At 26.8% G+C, this 22,099-nt stretch overlaps 1 protein-coding gene across 3 annotated transcripts; it reads left to right on the top strand.

Moving 5' to 3' along the window:
• Positions 1 to 296: 296 nt before the first annotated feature.
• Positions 297 to 19,429, top strand: LOC140676248 (uncharacterized). 3 transcript variants are annotated; one of them, XM_072911130.1, is made up of 11 exons: positions 4,730 to 4,915; positions 5,965 to 6,112; positions 7,544 to 7,676; positions 8,658 to 8,815; positions 10,002 to 10,275; positions 11,119 to 11,326; positions 12,945 to 13,129; positions 14,295 to 14,490; positions 16,895 to 17,101; positions 18,518 to 18,760; positions 19,018 to 19,429. In XM_072911130.1, the coding sequence occupies exons 1-11, from the start codon at positions 4,849 to 4,851 to the stop codon at positions 19,155 to 19,157; spliced, it is 1,959 nt and encodes a 652-aa protein (XP_072767231.1). In that variant the 5' UTR covers positions 4,730 to 4,848; the 3' UTR covers positions 19,158 to 19,429. The 3 variants fall into 3 exon arrangements, with proteins under 3 accessions (XP_072767232.1, XP_072767231.1, XP_072767233.1); XM_072911131.1 differs by lacking the exons at positions 4,730 to 4,915; positions 5,965 to 6,112 and adding an exon at positions 297 to 539; XM_072911132.1 differs by lacking the exon at positions 4,730 to 4,915 and having other exon boundaries at positions 5,970 to 6,036.
• The last annotated feature ends 2,670 nt before the right edge of the window (positions 19,430 to 22,099 follow it).

Here is a 22,099-nt window from a genome sequence, read left to right as displayed (position 1 = left end):
CATGATTTACGCTTGGTAAAGATGTTCGATCTATTTGATAAATGTTCAGATTGTTGAACATTTATGAAATAGGTGTATTTCTTGATTCGTCTACCAGCCCTATGACGTATTATGTGGACTGTCTGTATAATAGACACATATGCTCATCCGAAGTCGTGCCTAATGAGTTTGAGTCGGCTTGAAATGCGGATCTGCACGGACGAATCGAGCAAACCCCATTCGTGATCGATTCTCTCGATCTTTCGTCTTTTTCCATTTCAGACTTAACTCTTGCTCGAAGTTTGGTCGTACCCGACTTGTCGACTTCAAGTATAATTTTTGTGCGTGATGAAATAGGATTTTCGATCTTTCCGAAATTCGGGAGTGCTGTCAAACATCGCGCGTTTTTACGGTTTAAAATATTGCATGATTTTCTTTTTGTGCGATTTAAACAAATTAAAAAAAATATATCAAGCGTGTATAAATCCTAACGACTCTGACAATCTGAGAGGAAGAGAAGGCCTAGGAGAGGCATCCTGCATCAGCGGAGCAACCTTAGGGTAAATATTATTTATACATTATGTGTATATTATTTGTATATCAATTATTATAAATCGCTTATACGAATTAATTCAATTCATTTATTTGAATAATTTAATCAAGAGAAAATCAGAGATAAAGATTATTACATAAATCTTATAAAAGTTCTATTTAAAAAATAGTTCTTTTTTTAATTTACAAAATTATTCCATATTTATATATCTGTTTGTGATTGTACGCATCGAATATAAAATTTGATGAGTACAATAATAAATTCTTGAATATTAATTATTTTAAGCGCTGCTATAATTTGAACTTTATATTTGCATGTTACAGACGTAGCTTCAGTATTAATAACTTCGCTGTTGCGTATTAGTGTCGGTGAATGACAAAAAAGCTTATTTTATTTTAAAGCAACGGATTTGGAAAACAATGGATTTATTTAGAAGGTAAAGATTTGTAGATGGAGATGTACAATAGATTGTAGATAGATAAATCCGTTGCTTTAACCCTCAGACGGCAGAATAATCGCGTGCATGGCGGACTCTAGGTCAATTTTAAATCATAAAAACATTTTTTTGTATCTTTATTATATGTAAGATAAAATTTTATATAATATTTTTTATTAATTCTTTTTAATAGAAAATTTTGTTGAAATAGAAAAGTTATATATCTGTATAAATTGAAAGAAAAAGAAAAATATTTAAAAAATAGGAATATATAATATTTGTTCCAATTTTATGCAAGACACATAAAATATACATAATGAATGAAATATACATAAAATATTTATTTCAATTATATATATATATATATATATATATATATATATATATATATATATATATATATATATGAGTTTTATAAACAATTTTAAAGATACAAATGTTAATTATAACTTGCCGACAGAGGGGTTAACATGCATGCTAATATATTTCATATGCATCAAAAAATTATATCCTTATCTTAATGCAAGGCGCACGTGTCGACGATGGCGTCGGCGCCGGAGTAAAAGCACGTGCGACGCTGACACTATGCCCGTCCGACTCGGAAGTCGGAAGAATGACTTACAGCGCTGTCACGTGTCACGTACGCCGTACCGCCGTACGCGGTTCCTCTTTTACTACTCAATGGGTGACGTCAAGGACGTCAAGTGTGTTCTCTCTTTTTTTTCCTCTCCTACTCCTCGCGCTAAAAGTAACAAATACGCACTATATTGTGACGCGTTAAAATATATGCATCAAGTGATTCTAAAATGATATAAAATTCCTTAACTAAAATGATATTATTATTATATACATTTAACGCGCTTTAAAGCGTGTAACGCAATTACGAAATATAATTCGTAAAGTGTATTCTAACTAACCGTAAAGCAATTTTATATAGTGTAGGAACGATTCTGTTTTCTTGTTACTTTTATTAATTTATAATGTACAAACATATAAGAAAAGTTATGTTAATGGTGTTTACGATTATTTCTGGATAATAGAAATCTAAGATACAATTAATTGTACGTATATTTTGCATCTTAGAAATTGTAGTAAATAATATTCTTTATGTGCGCGTGTATGCACAATAATTTCAATAATTTTGTAAAATTTTAATCTCCAAACTGAACATGTTTTCTTGGCACCGTAATTCTGGACGCGTAAGTAACTGGAGTCCGAGTTTTTGTACTTTAAATTATTTTAAAAATTCTAAAAAAATTTACACATCTTTTTTTAAGTTTAAACTAAAAGTTTATGTAGTAGAGTTAAAGAAAAAATATTTTTAAATACTATATTTTTGTTATTTGTTAGATCAAGATTTGGAAATATAGATGTTTCATATAAAAATTAATAAAAATTTGAAAAAATAATTTTGAACAAAAAGACTTCCAGGAATTTTAGTTCAAAGTTAAAAATTTACAAAAGAAAATACTGTATGTCCACGATTTAAAAAAAATATAATTATGTGAATGATCGAAAATGAGTAATTTTCAGATATAAAAAAATGTGTTTTTTCTGAGGAAAATTTTTTTTTAATCTTCAGGTAATGTATTTGAAAGAAAAGTGAAAACAAAATGTCATTTACATTACAATCTACAGTATAAAAATGGATTAATACATACAACCTCTGTTTGTTGCTCGTTATCATTAACAAAAAATACTTTTAGCATGAAAATAAATAAATACAATTGAAATTAAAGCAATTTGTTTCTTTCTTAGGGAGATTATCATTGTAAATTTATAACTTTATATTTATAAAAAACGATTAACAGCAAAAAACAATATTTTAAAAAAAAATTTACTTATTCATCCTTTCTTATTTACATAAAGCATCCTCACTTGGAAAAAACTAATTCAACCCATTCATTTTTAAGGTGTGGGATGAACCTCGCTTTGTATGTAAAATTAAAAATTTATATAAACTCTATCTATCATAGTTTATTAAAGTTTTTACAGAAAAGTTTCGTAAATAGAACGTACGTTTTTCATATCACAAAGATACATTTCCAATTATAGCAATTATGATAATACCATTCAATTTTCTGCTAGAAATTACGTATCGCTTTGATATGTAAATACAAATGTTATTATATGAGTTCCCTGTATATTATGTTTGAATATTCTCTATCTTTATACACTTTTGTTCCGCAATTTGCTTTAGATTTTTGAAATATACGTATATTATTCTGCAGTAATGTATTACAAAAAAATATTATTTTTCAATACTTCAAGACAAGCAACAAATTGAATAAAGAGTCAATTTTTTAAACTTTAAAATTTTGCAGCTTAGTGGTTTTGCGATGACAAAGTTTCAAGTTTAAATATTTTTATGCAATTTTTTTAAAAATGTTTTCACGCTGTTAGAACGATAAAATAGCAACAAATTCTAGTATAAATGATTTTTTTAGTCTCTCTATATTTTTTTTTATTATAAGAGGGTTAACTTAATGTCAAGCTAATTCATCACATTTTAAACTTAAATTCCTGCTAAAGATAGGAGCAACAAAATCCGGACTATGGTCAAATAGTACATAATTTGCACTAAATTAAATGATAGGTGCAATTTGATTTGACGATGGTGAAAAGTCCATCTTAATAAGAATTAGATTTCGAGATCTTGGGATTGATTGTAACAATCTTATTTGGAATAATCAGAATCAAAAGTTTGAATTGACACTATATCAGAAAAATGCCGTTAGACTTTTTATTAAAGATTCAGGGTTGCATTTGATTCTGTCATCGCATTTGATTCTGTTAATGCGTTCGGTTTGTAACGCGATAGCGACGTCAAATACTTAAAATGAATGAATTGACTGCGATAATGTTTGTGACATGATATCATAACACTACTAAATAGCTTATCCAAAATTTTTGTTTGTTTTTGATTAAGATATCTTAAAAATTATAGCCTCAATAAAAAATTTAATGACTCATTTTTGTCAATTGATTTAATAAGTCATATGCTATACATATTATACATATATACATGCACACACACACACACACACACACACACACACACACACACACACACACACACGCACGCACACACCCTCGCGCGCGCGCGTACACGTACACGTTCTGGCTCACGCTCACACACGCATATGGTAAAAACTTTGGTGTTAAATTTAACACATTTTTCATGTCCCAATTTATCCACTCTAGTTTTAATGTTTTTAACAGGAGGCAAATATGTAAACAAATAACACAAATAATATGTAAAAAATTAACACAAAAATGTGAATTAGTTTAAGATTTATTTGTTAATTGTGTTGTTTTAACTCTTAGAAACGGTGAATATTAACTCAATGTAGAAAAGTTAAAATAATATAACGACAATATGTAAGACTTATATTAACATAAGAATATGTTAAAATAATATGTAAAAATTTAAGACAAAATATGTAAAAATAACACAAATAATATGTAAAAATTAAACACAAAAATTTCTACACAAGAAAATTTCAACAAAAATACGAAATATTATTTACCACGCACGCGCGTCTGTGGGTGTGTTGTGTGTCTGTTTATAATTATCGTATTTTAGTAATGTATTTTAAATAAAATTTATGTTAATAATGCACTCTACATTAAAATTTGATAAATAATCAACAAACTAGATAATACTAAAAAATATTACTTTTGTGAATAAAAAGTTGTTTAAATGATAAACTTGTGTTAAATAAATTGATAAGGAGCGTATGTTTACATAAAAACTTAAGCTCCTTCTGGAAGAAGTGTTAGTCGTTCCGTGAAATTCAAATAAAAAAGTACTTACTAAACCTGTGTTCAAAAAATATTAGTATTTGCCAGCACGCAATTTTTTTGGTTTTATTCTATCATGCCGTTATCTATATCAACAATTGTACTGATATTTTTGATAAACATTAATATTCAGTTTTGTAAAGGTAACTGTTTAAGTTTTAAACTAAATATACCTTTAAAACTACATAGTAAAAAATAAACTCTTGTCGCTTATTTTTTTAATAAAGAAGACAAGTTCAAAATCATATTTTACATTATATATAAGGTGTCTTTGGATTAAATAGCCAAATTTAAAATATGTATTTAGAACGTTAAAACAAAAAAAAATTTTTTTCTCTGAAAGTATGTCTGCAACGCTTCGTTCAAGAGATATTGACTTCTTACAGAACTATAGGAATGAAGATCAAAATAATCTAGGTTCATCCTTTTTATTATTTCACAGTAATCAAGAAAATTTAATTATTAAATGTTTCGTTCAATATGATGGTCTCTAGCCCGCAGACAAGCATTGCACGTATCGATGAAAGAATGAATACGCATTTATTTCTCGAAAACATTCAATAAACTAATAATTATTTTACGAAAGATTTGTTTGTGCAAGTTTATCAATGACTTTTGATATTCAAAAAAAAGGAACATTTTGATATTATTCATTTCTATAGTTTTGTAACTTAAAAAATTAATATTTCTTGAACGGAGCGTTTGCGAGTATACTTCCAGAGGAAGGCTTTTATTTTGCGGTCCTAAATATATTAAAAATATTTCAAGTTTGGCCCTTGTATAATATTGTTTGAACTTTATAGTTTTCACATATTTGTAAATTATATTTCTTTAAACTGTCTAAAATTATATCATTTTTTTCATATAAAGTAATATCTTTCGTATTATTCTACATGCAAAAGTAGTAAGAAAAAATGTAAAAATTATTAATTTTACAAACAACTTATTTTGACAATTTTTATACAAAATAATTCATAAAAACTGATTATTACAAAAATCGACTTAATTCTTTTTATAAAGTCATAGCTTTTATACATATGTAAATTGATTCTTAACAAATTATGTGATATTAAAAGTTATATTAAAATGGTCTATTTAAAACTATGAAAAGTACATTTCTAAATAAATTAACTTAATGCAAACTTATAATTATGCAAAATTTATTTAGAAAGTCTATTGTTATATTAAATAGGATACGGGTATCCATCAGGTTCTTATGGTACAGAAAAATCCGTACAAATATCAACCCCAGAAGAATGTGCACGTGAGTGTAAAGACTCTGAGCCAGCAAAATATTGTTATTATCACTTTGTCCTTGAATATTATTCGACAAATAATCGGTGTGTATGTGTGTTGTGTTTACGTCTATGTACTTATGTATATGTATAATTTATAATAATTTTTTAAACAAAGAAATAATTTATAGAAAAAATCTGATTTCATATTTAATAAATTATAGAAAAATGTAAAAATTAAATATAATTTAATTTGATTTTATGTTTAATTTACTTACAGAAGGACTTTACTTGTTATATTATGATAATTATTTATTTCAAGGAAATCAGTTTCAATAATCATGACTTTGATATATATTATACATATAGAATTTTAAGTAACCTCCAAAAGGTTTTAACTTTTTCGTTCATTTTTTTTATTAAAAAGTTATTAAAAATAGAAGTTGAAGGAATAAAACGTCGATATTAATTAATAGCTCAAAATTCAATTCTAAAAAAAATTTGTTTTACGTGTACTACATGATATTTCCTTAAATATCAAATAGTACAATTTTTGAAGGAACTATTTATTTATATTTAAAATTCTTGAAAATTTGACTTTAGATTCGTGATCAGCAGCCGGATAAACATATGCAAAACATCATAGAAATTTGTTAAGAAATAGAATTGTACCAGTAAAAGGGTTAAAAGGGTTATCATTATAATAGGTCAAGGTTATTAAAACTAACTTTTCTGAAATGAATAATTACGCGTTACTATTTTTTGCCAATCATTCAATGTTTGGGCAAAACCAATGTAAATAAAAAAAAAAAATCAATTTTCGAACCTTGTTTATGAATAAAAGAAACTAACAAAAATAAATTATATACATTTAATTGTATAAATATTAAATAATAAATATTGCGCAGATAGTCAAGCGTGATTAATTATATTAAACAAACTAATGTATTGTATGTATTATACGTTTGCTGACGTCGAAATAGATAATGATATTAAAAGCAACATAAATGTTTATATGTTTGCACAATTAGTTGACTAAATTTCGAAAGCAAATAATGAGCGAACTGAAACGTTATGTTATAAGCAATATGACAACAATTAATGGCGACAATACTAATATAATGATTTTCATCCATTGTCGCATATATTTTTTATATAAGCTATTAAGTTTTTTATTCATAACTTGTTGTTAACCAAAAGTATTAAAAATATAAAATTGTTACGTTTACGACAAAGAGATACGAGTTACGTCTATATTACAAGTTGTTTCTGTCACACCTTCTGCTTGGGGATAGCAAATAGGTGTTAACATGTTATCATCAAGTTGCCGTTCTTTGAATAAGAAATCATATGAGTTCAACTCAACAAACATAATGCTGTCGCATCTTGTCCCTAGTTTTTCAAAATTAATTGCTTCAATGATTGTTCGTAACATGATTGCAACATCAAGACATTTGATTATCTGGGTGTATGTTATATATATTTATTAACTTTATAGTAATAAAAATTTAAAATTTTTGAATTTATTTATTCTAGTGCGTGTGACTTCTGTGAACAACCAGTAAATAATTATTCGGGAATTACCTCATCGTGTGAGTGTGTTATAATTGATGGATTTGAAAAAACGATATTTAGCATTAATCGTATGATTCCAGGTCCAAGTATCCAGGTATTTAAGATATTTAAACATAGTATTTACACGCAATATAAGACATATACATTATTATAATATAAAACTTCTATAAAAATTTTAATAACATTACTTTACATATTAGATATCTTTTGTATTTTGAATATCTCTTTGCAATATTTTTTAAGATTTCTTATTAAATGCAATGCGGCCACTGATATCTTCAGAGAAAAAAATTTCCGGATGGATGCCGCGTGCTGGGAAGTGAGTGTTAAGCCGACGTTTCGCAAATGTCACAGTTTGCATCTTCAGCTCCGATACAGAGCCCCTTGGATTGTGGTCGTCCTTTATACATCACTTCTTCTTCCGGTGGAGGAAGGAAGGAGGGGGTGTTACTAGCTAGTCAAAATGCTTTAATTGATCAGCTGGTCAATTAAAAAACCGCAGGAGCAGTATGCTAAATAGGACTCATCTGGTATCACGGTTGTAGTACACGCATTAAGGAACGCTAGCCGTGTATCAAATATGATCACTCCTTTCAATCAGCCTTGGCCGAACACTGGATGGAGACTGGATACTCCGTGCAATACGATAAAGCCACTACGCTGGCCCTCTCAAGGCTATTTCGCTAGAAAACATCATGAAGGTCTAGAAATTTTGAAACACCCTGACAACCTCAACCGTGGTAAAGGATACCACCAGATAAGTCCTATTTGACATACTGCTCTCTCGGTTTTTTAATTGACCAGTTAAATTAAAGTATTCTGACTGGCTAGTAACATCCCCCTCGCCGGGAGAAGAAAAGGTATATAAGGACGACCACAATCCAAGGGGCTCAGTATCGGAGCTGAAGATGCAAACTGTAACGTTTGCGAAACATTGGCATAACGCTGTCTCAGCACGCGGCATCCATCCGGAACCCCTTTCTTCTGTAAAAATTAAAAAAATTATTAATTAAAATGTGTGAATGCATTGATTGTAGTTTATAATAATAACTTATCAACGTAAATGTTTTTCCAGGTTTGCAGAAATGATCATCTTATCATTGATTTACAAAACAATGCCGAAGGTCTTGAAGCGACTATTCATTGGCATGGAATTTTTCAAGAGGGGACTCAATATTATGATGGTGTACCATTTGTGACACAATGTCCAATTTTGTCAGCTAATACATTCAGGTATATAATAAATATAATTCAAATTTAATTTTTAATATTCTTTTTGTATTTTACATATTTCTATTATTTTATATAATTCTATGCACAGAATGTGTCACAGACTTCGTGTGACATTTGCAAATATTTACATAAGGTCAGCCTCTTCAAAGGTTGATGACTATATGTTGTCAAAGTTATGAACTTGAGTAACATCCAAAAGATTTTAACCATCACTCGTTTATCAAAAAGTTATTAACAATTAAATTGTACGATAAAAATAAGTATTAGATGTGATATTCTCTGAATATGAATTTTATATTAGTTGTATATTTAAGTATTTATGGGGTCCACCTGGTTTGAAAGCGATAAAGAAAACAATGATTTTTGTGAATTTTTTTTAGACAAACAATTACTGTTATCAATTTCAGGTTTGTACATGAATTTTTATATGTAAAGCCAATATGACATAGTTGAAATATCTGCGTGGGCATCAGACGTGTCCATGTTCACCTTGTCAAATTATTGACACTGCAAAGCCAAAACAAATTATCTGATACAAAAAAACCAAATTGATTTGCGATTAATAACATTAAACGCATACATTAAACCTAATAAAATTATATAAAATTGCGCGTATTGGTAAAGTTATACCATTATCAAAAAAAAGTTCATTTTTGTACCACTTTTTTCAATTTTTGAAGTATAGGTCGCGGACTAAATGTTGGGTGTAAACGTAGTCAATGATTAAGCTCAATCAAGTTTTTCAAAGCATTCCTAAAGCTATTTCATAAAAGCCTTTCCAGATCTACCATTGTAGAACTGGATTTGAAATAATGTTAGCAGTATTATGTTGCTTTTGTCATAAAGCTGAGATTTTTCATTGTGCTGTCATCACGTTGCTTATTGCATCATGTTTTTTTGTGATTTTGATTACAAAATATTTAACGTTTGTACGTTATTTAATACTTTTTTAGCTGCAAAGTGATGCATACTTAAAAAATAAACTTCTAATATGCTATTAAAAATTGTGAAAAATTACATTTATATAATATTGTCATGAACAATGGAACAAAAAGGCTCTTCACACAAAAATTTTATGAATTATGATATTGAATTCTGTGAAATTTTCGAAATTTATTAATATTTTTCTCTTTCTCAGGCTATTTTTAAATATTATCTAACATTATTTTTGAAACTTTTTTTACAGGTACCAATTTACGGTAAAAAATTCAGGTACACATTTCTATCATTCACATATATCGGTGCATATGATAGATGGACAGTACGGATCTCTTATCGTACGCGATCCGCCACAATTCAATCCTTTTTATAAATGGTATGATGAGGATCGTCCGGATCATGTAATTGTTATCAGTGACTTGTTTCATGAATTATCATTAGAACGTTTTCCTGGTCGATATAGAAAAAATCGTGGACAAATTCCAGACAATTTTTTAATCAATGGCAGAGGAAATTGGACGGTAAGAAAAATCTCAACTCGTTGAAAATGCGATAAGATAATAGTTTGAAAATTCAGAAGTTATAATATTTTAACAGTTTATTTACAATCAAATTTGCATAATTGTATTAGCTACAATATAATTACGAAAAAAATTGACACACAAATAAGTATTTAAATATAAAAAATATCATATACATATTACTATAGAATATAATTGTAGCATTTGCAGAAACTGTTAGTATTTTATTAAAAAAAAAGTAATAACAAAAGTGAATTATGTCATACTTTTTCTATAGAAGAAAAATTAATACATTTATTTAGCAACGTGTTCGTATTTTTCATTATGTTTGATCAGAACTACTAATAATTGATATGTCAATTGAATATTTTTGCTCGAATTGTATTATATAAAACGACTTTTCATGTGTCGAGAAATTTTTATATCATGGGACGAAACAATATAAACATTTTTAGAGCCGATGAATAAACTATAAAAAAATTAAACACTGATTTTTCCAAATGTTCGATTATTACAAATGATGGCGCAAAATCAATAACTAGTTTAAAAATTTCTTAGGTAAAATAAAGCAGCGAGATTTAAAATTCCCCTTTACTTATACATATATGTTATTAATCAAGAATGTAGGGAAACAGTTAAATTATATACTATAACATAAATATCACAAAAATTATTAATATAATAAATAATAATCATAAATTTTTTAATCATAGAAAATGATTACAGAAGTTCAAATTCCTTCTTGAAGAAGATAATACAATTTATATAGATATGCCTCTATATTCAGAAGTTTAGTGTATTTTAACTTTGTTACTTAAGTATACTTAAAACTGATTTCTGTAGGATCCTGCATCAGGAGTAAGCACAAATGTTCAACTTTCAATGTTTACGGTTGAAAAAGGCAAAAAATATAGATTTCGCATGATTAATTCATGCAGTACAGTTTGTTTGAGTGTAGTAAAAATTGAACAGCATACCATGCAGGTAATAGCAACAGATGGTGAAAATGTGAAGCCAATATCACAAGTAGATGCAATTACTTCGGCCTCAGGTAATATATCTATTTATATATATATATATATATACATATCAATCGTATGTGTGTGTATGTGTGTTAATATTAATTTGTATTATTTTAACTGAGAAATTTAATTACTTTTTGACAAGATATTTATGTGTCGATTTCCTATATTCTAAGATCTCTTTATTTTAGATTTTCCTAAATCTTTTTTATTTTATTCTAAATTAAAATAATATTTTTCTTTTATATTACTTTCTTATTATTCACATTTGCTGCATAATCACATGATTATATTATACCTTAAAACTATCGTACAATCTTTTAAGAGCGGGTTCTCTGGCCAATTTGGAGATAATTTTTTTCTCAGCAAAAATGTCGAGGAAGGTCAGAATTTTTTTGCAAATTAAGTTTTAAATTAAAATTTTATTAGAAGTAAAACCCCCTAAAAAATTGAAAAAATGTAATTATACTTTTTTATTTAGAAATTCAAAATTTTTTAACTCAACAAAGTTTAATTTGCGAAAAATTCTTCTTTTTTTAATCGCGTATAACTTGAAAATTATTGGTGCCTCAACATTTTCACTGAGAAAAAAATCATCTTCAAATTGGCGAGAGAATTCGCCCTTAAAAAATTGGACGATGGTTTTAGGACACCTTGAATAGTAAGAAGATGAGTAGAAGGCAAAGCGTGCAATTTCATGTTATATTGTCAATTCTTAGAATATAAGAAATATTCACTTTTGATGACTTTTAAATAGAAGAAATCGATTATATTGTCTATTATATACGTCAAATATATTATCTATCAAACACATTTCTTAAACAAATTCAAATAGCAAAATGCTAGTAGCATATTGGCAGTATGGTAGCAGATTCAATCATTTTAGAGTAGATTTCTATCAAATGTATTTACAGTCGTTTACTTTCACACTGTGCCAGTAGCATAAGCTGCTGGCATAGTGTAAAAGCAAAAATGCAAAAAAATCGAGGATTATTTCCTGTCATGATGTGACAGCAAAAATCAAACAAGCCATATTTAAATCAACAGAAAGATGATAAAAATTAAGCATGATATTAATCTATCAATTTAGCAGTAAAAACGCGTCAAAAATGTAACATATGACTTATAATAAATTAAATACTATAGATATTATTGCATAAATGTTATCGATAAAACTTTCCTTTCTTTTCTTGACAATTTTATATTGCTTTTTTATTTGCATGATCCTATTATATAATATAATACAAGAGCACTTGTTTTCCACTTAATGTATTTAGATAGAATAAAATGCTTATATTAACATGGAAAAAAAGAGTAATTTTTAAATTGTTATATTTTGAAAACAACATTATACCAAACATTATACCAAAACAAAACAAAATGTATAAATGTATGTTAAAAGTATGTAAGTATAAAAGTTGATACTTTTGCATGGCATTAATAAATTTAGAAAAAAAATTGATAACTATTTAGCTTAATCATATCTCGACTTTTTTAATAATTTTGCTATATGTTATCATGAAATTACTCTGACAATTAGCGCGAATGCTTCCGTTATTTCAGGATGTACTATAATAGGGTTCCATTATTATACTTATTCTTTATATTATGTGTGTCAATATATTTATTATTTATAATTATGTATAGGTGAACGTGTCGATTTTATTTTAAATGCGAATCAAAGTTCGGGTTATTATTGGATACACGTACGTGGACTTGGAGAATGCGAAGGAAGAGAAATATATCAATTAGCAATCCTTGCCTATAAAGACAGTACCAAATCATCGTTATCACCATTGCCAGGATATTCTTTCGGTGCATCCAGAAATGTTGTGAGTAAATAAAGAATTTTACAATTCTAAAAGAGCTTAGAAATTAAATGTAACTAAAATTGTTCTTTTTTTCGCCACAAAAACATTTAGAAACATTTAATGTTTTATATTTAAAAAAATATAAGTTATATTTGCTATCACATATATTAATTGTCTGTCACCTTGTAAGATAATAATTTTATTATGACTATATCTTATAAATCGTATTATTTTACTGCTCTTTTATTATTACATTCATATCACTAGTCATAAAAAAATAGAAATAAATTATACAGTAGCACGAAACTAAAGTTAATCTTATTTTTATTGCACATTTATAACATATTTTAATACATATATTTATGTATTAAATACAGAGTGCGGAAAATATATCGGAACTTCTAAATATCCCGAAAACAATATATTTTAGAAAAAAATATATTGTTTTCGAGATATTGTTTCAAATAAAAATTGTTTGATACTAGAAGATATTTAGTGGTCATTGCGCGATTAAACGGTGTTCAATTGAATAATGAGCATTTTTCTGTGTCTAAACGAACAGTATCCAAACGAATAAAGTACATTTTCTTCCGAATCCGAAAGCCACTGTGTCTAAATGCAACTGAACCTGTGTTAAATTGAACCATGTGCAAAGTATTATGTCCATTTGGAATATGTTCAATTGTACTGTGTCCAAATGCACCGCTGTCGACTTTTAAAGAGTCTTTTCATTGGTCGCAGCTATCATCTTTTAAATGGTGATTCTGCACGCAATCGGAAACCTTACTATCACGGTGGAAACCCGTTCAGAGAGAAATTTTTGGAAAAATAAGATAACATTTTTTTTAATTTTCTTTCTTATTTTGTGTTTATAATATTCTTCTCTTACAGATATATCTCAATAACTAGAAATGATCTTTACCGGATTTAAAATGTAGTATCTAATTGACTTATTGTTAGATCTGCACTTTGTAAAATATGTATATCTCAATAGTGACTGTGATGTGAAATGTATTATTTGTATATAATTATCTTTTCTGTATATAATTATTTATAATTACATATTAATTTATATTAACACATTATATTAATAATAATTATTAATAATATTAATAATTAAACAATACATATATTATGTTTATAAACTATTATCGAATGTTGACTTAGTTTCGTATAAACATTTCAGTTCAATCCACCGAATTCAACACAATGTGGGAATGGCCTTTGTGTGGATCAGTTAATCAAAATCTACCTTCCTAATGAAAATATAATACCGTTAAGTCAACCACCAGATGAATTACTTATAATATCTTTCGATTTTTTTACCTACAATGCTCTGTCATTATTTAACAGCAAAGACCAAGATTATAAACACTTTTACGGTAAATATTGTTTCTAAACTAGAGAACAACAAAGAATCATAGCATTTTTCATAAATATATTTTATAGTCATTTCTTTTATTGTAATTTCTATGAGAGAACAGAAATAATTTGTGTGTAAGTTTGAAAAATGCTTAATATAATATAAAAAAAATTTAATTTCATTTATTAATTATTAGAATGTTTTTAATAATATTACCATTTTTAATGAGATAAAGTATATTTTTACAAAATTTTTATTTATTTTTTCGACAGTTTTTGTATATGTTTTAAAAATATTATGATTTATATATATATATATATGCACTGAAAAAAAAATTTATTTAATCCAAAAAAATATTTAGTTCAATACGTTCAAATAAGTATTTATTTAAATTAAACAAAAACATATTTGAATCAATAAAATATATTGCTGAATAGTAAAATAGACAATATATTTTACTAATTCAAATATATTTTTGCTTAATTTAAATAAATACTTGTTTGAACGTATTCAACTAAATATTTTTTTAGATTAAGTAAATTTTTTTTCAGTGTGTAAGTGGTTTAAAAAGTTTCCAACCTGACTAAGAAAACACGACTTTTCGGGGCAAAATAAAATTTATATTTTGATGTAATCTCTTTTTAACTCGATAAATTTACTTCAACTTTTTTCTAGACCTTTAATAAAAAAAAACTTTTTTCCAAACTAGAAAAATAGTCATTCACATCACTTTATAGTTCAGAATGCGCCGAATTTGCTGAAAATTACTTTCTGTCGAACCATTTTTTCAAATTCAATAACAAGAAGTCGCCAAATCCATAGAGTACGGTGGGCGTAGAATCAACTCATATCTCAATTCATTTTTGTTATTGCGACTGCGGATGTGTGAACCGATGCATTGTCCTGATTAAAGAGAACGTGTTTTCTTGGTAATGCGGGTGTTTCCTCTTGAGTTCATCATCCAAACGTTGTAGTCAGCATAATAATTCCCATTTATTGTTTTTCCTTTCTCTAAATAATTAATAAGGATTATTTAATGAAAATCCCAAAAAAACTGTTGCCATTATCTTTCCAGTTGACAGAATTGTTTTGGCCCTCTTTGGAGTCAGTCCTTGAAGTTTATCACACTCGGAATTGAATGAAGGAATATTAGTGAAGTTATAGAAATGAGGTCAGAAGTCTAGTGAATGCAAATAATTTGTGCAAAGAAATAATTGTGCTAATAGCATTGTTTATCTATACAATTTGCCACAATTTCAATTGTCGACACATATAATTTCAATTACTTACAAAATAATTAAAATAAACTAACTAAATTAAAGGCTTTCAATATTACTGCGTAATACAATTAAAAAACACAATTAGGCAATGAGGAGCCGACGCGGATGTATGACAGAACGTGAAATAATTTTAACCAATAATATTCAAATAATTATTTATTTCATAATTCATACTTTTAGGACTCTTTTCGAATCTTCTTCAGTGACTTAAAAAATATAAAAACAATCATATAAGATAAAAATAAAACGTCCGAATGTATGGATTATAGAATAAATAATTATTTGAATTATTGGTTAAAATTATTTCACTCTCTACATCCGCGTCGGCTCTTCATTGCCTATTTGTATTACAAAATAATTATCTATAAACTATGTTATGCATTATTATTGTGCATATCCGTTGCATGTTTATGTTATGATCTTGCTATACTTGATTAATTTGAAGTCAAAGTAAAGAGAAAATTTCAATAACAAAATTTAAATTTCGATATATTTTTATGTTTTTAATTTTTTTTTATTTTTATATCCTCGTTTTTCAACAGAAATTTTATTATAAATTATGTATCAAACAATACAAAAATATTCAGAACTATCTTTGAAAAAAATTGACCCTGGATCTGTAATAATCAGTTCAAAAGATATTATACCAGTATTGAGTGCATACTCAAAATGAAATAATAAAATTTGAATGTCTGAACCAATCCGTTATCTGTGACCAAAAAAATATACCGAGTGTGATACATTTCCACAATGAAATAACAAAGTCATTTAAAGCCGCTATGTTGGATCTATTTTGAATTTTAAAAATTTTGACCATGGATTCGTTACTAGCGACCCAAAAAAACTTATAAATAAGCTCTTCCATGTAAAATACGAAATTATTCACTCTCATCAGTTTTAACACAAAACGTTGATTTAAGGTCCACCAGTAAACTGGTTAAATAATGATATATAAGTTCTTTTGCATATTTCCTTATATTCTGTTTTTTCTTATTAATCAAGATGACAGAAGAGTGAAAATCATCTTGCTCGTGAGCAAGAATGTGCACAAATTTGATTTAAAGAAAATGTTGTATTTATAAAAACCTTTAATTTAAACTTAATTTCATTCTATATCCTATAATAAAAATTTTTTATTTTTAGTTTCACCAACCGGATCTGAAATAAATAGTTTGGTTGCCAATATTTCATATAAAAATCCACCAGCACCACTTATTTCACAGAGTGATGGATATCAATTTATGTGTGGGGATCCTTTCGTACCATCTACATGCACCGAGCCATGTACTTGTACTCACGTTTATCACATCCAGCGTGGAGCAATTGTCGATGTAATGATCTATGATGAAAGTATGTATCTAAAAAAGACGTTAAATATGTAAAAAGAAAACCGTCAAGTATTTTCTCTAATCAAAATTAAAGTCTGATACTTCAACTAGAAATAGGTTAGATTATTTCTTTTGAGGTGGAGGTGGTGCAGAGGGAGAGGCTTCGCTCTTCTCCAGCTCATTCATTTTTTGTGGGAAATTATACAATTCCACATGGCTTTCTAATTTTCCAAAATAAAGTTTACTTCCATGCTTTAGATGAGGTTTATAATTAAACATTTCACATGGGTTATATAATTTAGTTCAAACCCATTAACAACAAATCCATAATGCAAACCATTAATAACAAATTTAAAGCAAAATAATAAAAATTTGAATATCTCAGAAACTAAAGAAAAAAGTAAGAAAGAAAGAAAAAATTATGTTAAATATCTTTTGATTATTATTTCATAACTGTCAGAGTAAATTCTGTTAATTGTCGCGATACTCTCTTTCGTTTTTTTTACCATTTTCTATTCATGTCTTTCAAATATTGACTTTTTAAAATTTTCTCCAGCCGAGAGCGTTTCCGCAGAAAATCTATGGACTTACAAGTTTCTCATTTCTATCTATATGTATTTTATGTTACTCATATTTCATATGAGTAAAAAAAATTATTTGTTGTCATAATTGATGTAATATGTAAAAATTGTAATATATAAATTATTTATTGATAATTCATAATTTCTCTGTTAATTGAAGATTGTGAAGAAAAAACTGTTACCATAAGTAGCAAGCATTACGAATTGAATATGGATAAAACACGCGTATAACAATATAGAGATATTTCTAGTTTATTTAAAAATGCGTTTTCAGAATACAACTTATCATTAAATTTAACATTAAATGTGCTTTACGTTTTGCTATCAAACAAATTTTAAAATTTTCACAAATTGAAAAGAGGAGAATTTCGAAAAATCTAATTACACTTTTACAAGCTATTTTAAAAACTATAAAATTTTTATTTAAAACTTTTTTTATATTTCTTAATGTTTTGATAATTTTATTCAGAAGTATAAAAATCAATTTTTTTTATTTTTTCAAGTGTTTCACGTGTTTTAACGGCTGTTAAGGAATAAATAAATATATATCTTTTATTTTGATCTAAACTATAAATCCAAAGTTCATAAAAATTGGAGAACATTATTTTCTTCGTGAAATTGAAGTTGATATTCTGTTAGATAATTTGACGTTAAAGAAATTGTTATTTCTATAGTGTTATTGATGTCTATATACGTATATTGTGTACAAGATATGTACAAAAGATGCAGTAATTAATATATTATTCGGAAAACCTACCTAATATATAAATTAAATAAGTTAACATATTACAATACATAGTATACGATGAATTATTATTGTTATTAATTATGAAAATTAATTATAATATATATTACAGAGCCTTTTCCAGAACTGAATCATCCATTTCATTTACATGGTTATAGTTTCTGTGTAATGTATGTAGGCCAATTTGTTAATGCACCTAATAAGGAAGCCATAACAAATAAAGATGTAGAAAAAGAGATGGATTCTCATATGGCACGTTTACGAAATGGAAATTATACAAAATGTTCCCCTAAAGATACTGTAATTGTACCAAATACTGGTTTTGTCATCTTACGCTTCAAGGCAGATAATCCAGGTTAACATAATTTTTTTATAATTATATTTTACAATTCTATAAAGAGAATATATTATTATGAATTATATAAAAAATTATTGTGTATTGTTTATTCGTAAAAATTATAATTTTGAAATTATAAGTTTTACGAATAAACAATATATACATAAAAAAAAATAAATATAAAAATTTCTTTTTTATAATTTTAAATTAAACGGTCTTTTATATATTTTTGTTCTTTTTAAATAGTTGATTAGAAATAATATTTTTCTTTTTAGGCTGGTGGTTCTTTCATTGTCATTTTTCATGGCATACTGCAAGCGGAATGAACGTTGTCTTACATGTTGGCAAACCATATGATCTTCCACCTGTACCACCTAACTTTCCAAGATGTTACAATTGGACACCAAAAAATTAATGAATTCTTTATAAGTGAAATAAAGAAATACAAGTTTATTTTTAATTTTAATTTTAATTTTAATCGTTTTATTTTTCGTCAATTTCTTGAAATGTAAAAAATGTGAATAAATATTATAATAAGCCAAAAATATACTATTGCACTAATAAAAACTTTTTATTCGTGTATAAGTATACTTCTTTCAGATGAGAGTGCAAAAAGAAGGGCGGTGCCTATACGTGTACTTTATAATAATTAAACAGAGTTAATACAATTTTCAAAAAGTTAGAAAAGTATTATTTGTTACCGTTTCTTGCACTTATTGTTAGTTTATCTCGATATTTCAGCAGAATCATTAATTAACCGCAAGTACTCAATCAATTATGAAATTGACCACTTCTACAATTATTTTACTCAAATTAAAAAAGTGGCGTTTCTTGTTTTTTCCTATACTTAGTTTGACTTTTATTTTGCCGGCATCGTTAATTAGCCCCAATTAGTCAAGTAATTACAAAATTGAACATTCCCACAATTATTCAACTCCTACTAAATATTAAAATAAGAAAATTTTTGTTTTTTAAATTTTGCCAGAAATTATGTTGGAAAATTAATTGTACTAATGTTTGTAAACTTTTTACATGGATTTAAGGATTATATAATAGAGTAAATTTAATGGACTTTATAAATAATATTAATAAACACATTTTAAATATTATTTTATATTTAAAATACAGAGATTTTCAGACACGAAATATTAATTATGATTATATTAGTTATGAAACAATTTACTTCAACGGCTTAGTGCACACACATAATACACACTCATATGTATATAATAAGAATTCGATGTATCTAAATAGTTTACAGAGGTAGTAAAGGCTACTGTTTAATATAAAATTACAATATATGTTAATAGACATAGTATTAGACAAAATATGGACATGAATAATGACGAAGGACGTGTAGTTACAATTCACTCACTAATTCGTGAGCAATATGTAAACATAAAATAAAAATTTTATCCTTTCGTGTAACACAATATATAGCTGAGCTGATAATATATGATGCATAATTACAATTGTATATTACAATATTTCGTAAGCGAAAAATACGAGGCACACATGTTGCTCTCTTAACATATACATATTGTCATTTCAAAAGCAAATTGAGTTTATTTTACATTACAGATATAATATATATTATAAGAATAGACCGAGCAGCTCTTATTATAGATAATTTTATGTAAAACCCGTGATTAAAAAAGCACAGAAATTAATGGTATAATATCTTTCTCTTTTATTTATGCTTATGAGGTTTGCGTAATGATCAACTTAATGTTCAAAAGTTTTGGTTAGTTACATTTTCTTTTGTTAATAAAAAGACTGTTCTCATTTTCTTTTCATATGTTCTTCAAATCTTGAATTTCACGCTTGGTTTCTATTCTTATTATGTTACATTCTACACATCATATCACATACACAACCATGCACACGTACACATATACGCTCACGTACACGCACACGTACATGCAGACAGAGGAATTTATTATAAACTATAAATGAATTTATCTTTGAAAGTGTGGCAAATAAAAGAAGTAGTATATATGAAAGTTAAATTAGTTGAAAAATATTGCATACATTTGTTTTAAGGATGAAAGCGTTTCAGAAATTTTCAGATTAACTTAATTTTTTTAAATGGAATTATGTACCTTTTTAACACATATCATTTTTTTAAATTATTCTTAGTATTCTACGCATAGAAATATTAGAATAAAATATCTAAACATTAAATATTTTGGGAAAAATATTTTTTTTGAACACGTAACTATTTTTTTTGACTTTTTCGAAACGTACCTTGTGGCTCACAAATATAATTCTTTGAATTCATTGACATCAGAATTGTAATTTTTCTAGAATTATTAAAATAGATTAATTTTTTTTTAATTAGCGTGTAAAATTGATGATATTGAGAAAAACGATGATATATCAACACCCATGATACAGTAGCTAGTGAAAGTTTATGTTGGCGATTGATATAGGTATGTAAATTACAGCTACAATTCCTAAAATGATTAAAAACGTTACTCTTTTGCGCCTATAGAAAGTGTTTTACGTCTCAAATATCTCCTTGTTGAGCTTTAATAATTAATTTATTATTGCATTGAATTTCATACATATTGGAATAAACCGTCTTTATATTAACCAATTATAGCTTGTGACTTCGTAGAAAAAGATATCGTTTGCATTTAAAAGAACGTTTATCTTGTTTTATCTACAACGTTCTTTATATAATAATCGTTATTATCCAATCCAAAATATTACAAGAGTAGACCTCAAACGATATAACTGTATTTAAACAGAGACAGAAAGAGAGAGAGAGAGAGAGAAAGAGAGAGAGAGAGAGAGAGAGAGAGAGAGAGAGAGAGAGAGAGAGAGAGAAGTTGAGAAGCTTTTATCACTTCAAAGTATACATCAGTATGTATAGAATTCAATGTTTTATTATAACGGTATTGGATGTTTTTCTGTTTATATAATTTCCTTGATACAATTTTGTCGCTACGTAAAAATTATTATTAGAGCGTCCAAGCACCATAATCAATTTCACTATTTTTGTTGAAGAATAATCAGAAATTTTTCTAACCGTTAGACATATATAGTATTGTTATTATTTACGTGTTAAATTTCAGTTAGTTTAATTTGATTACAAACGTCAAAGAAAAGATATATTGAGAAGAAATCAAAATATCTCCTAAAAACATTTTTTCAAATATATATCTTTCTTTCTCTAATATTATTATATGCAGAGTAATGATAAGAATCGATATATATTAAAAAAAGTATATGGTTAGGAAAACTCAATTTTTTTTATTTAACAAAATCGAGTTGATCTAGAAATCTTCGCCTTTATCTTGGAAATAAATGTATCCAGTACTTGAGAAAAAAATGTCCTTCTCGAAAAAATTC

This window comes from Anoplolepis gracilipes, chromosome 2 (genome assembly GCF_047496725.1).
Source record: "Anoplolepis gracilipes chromosome 2, ASM4749672v1, whole genome shotgun sequence".
In the NCBI taxonomy this organism is placed as follows: domain Eukaryota; kingdom Metazoa; phylum Arthropoda; class Insecta; order Hymenoptera; family Formicidae; genus Anoplolepis; species Anoplolepis gracilipes.
The sequence above is the reverse complement of the archived record's forward strand: the minus strand, read 5'-3'. Positions and strand labels throughout refer to the sequence as shown.

Bases quoted from the DNA above. Each gene is read 5' to 3' on its own strand.
- LOC140676248 (XM_072911130.1), top strand. From the start codon at position 4,849: ATGCCGTTATCTATATCAACAATTGTACTGATATTTTTGATAAACATT. The intron at 14,491-16,894 runs GTAAATATTGTT...TTTTATTTTTAG, and splicing joins AGATTATAAACACTTTTACG to TTTCACCAACCGGATCTGAA. The intron at 18,761-19,017 runs GTTAACATAATT...TTTTCTTTTTAG, and splicing joins CTTCAAGGCAGATAATCCAG to GCTGGTGGTTCTTTCATTGT.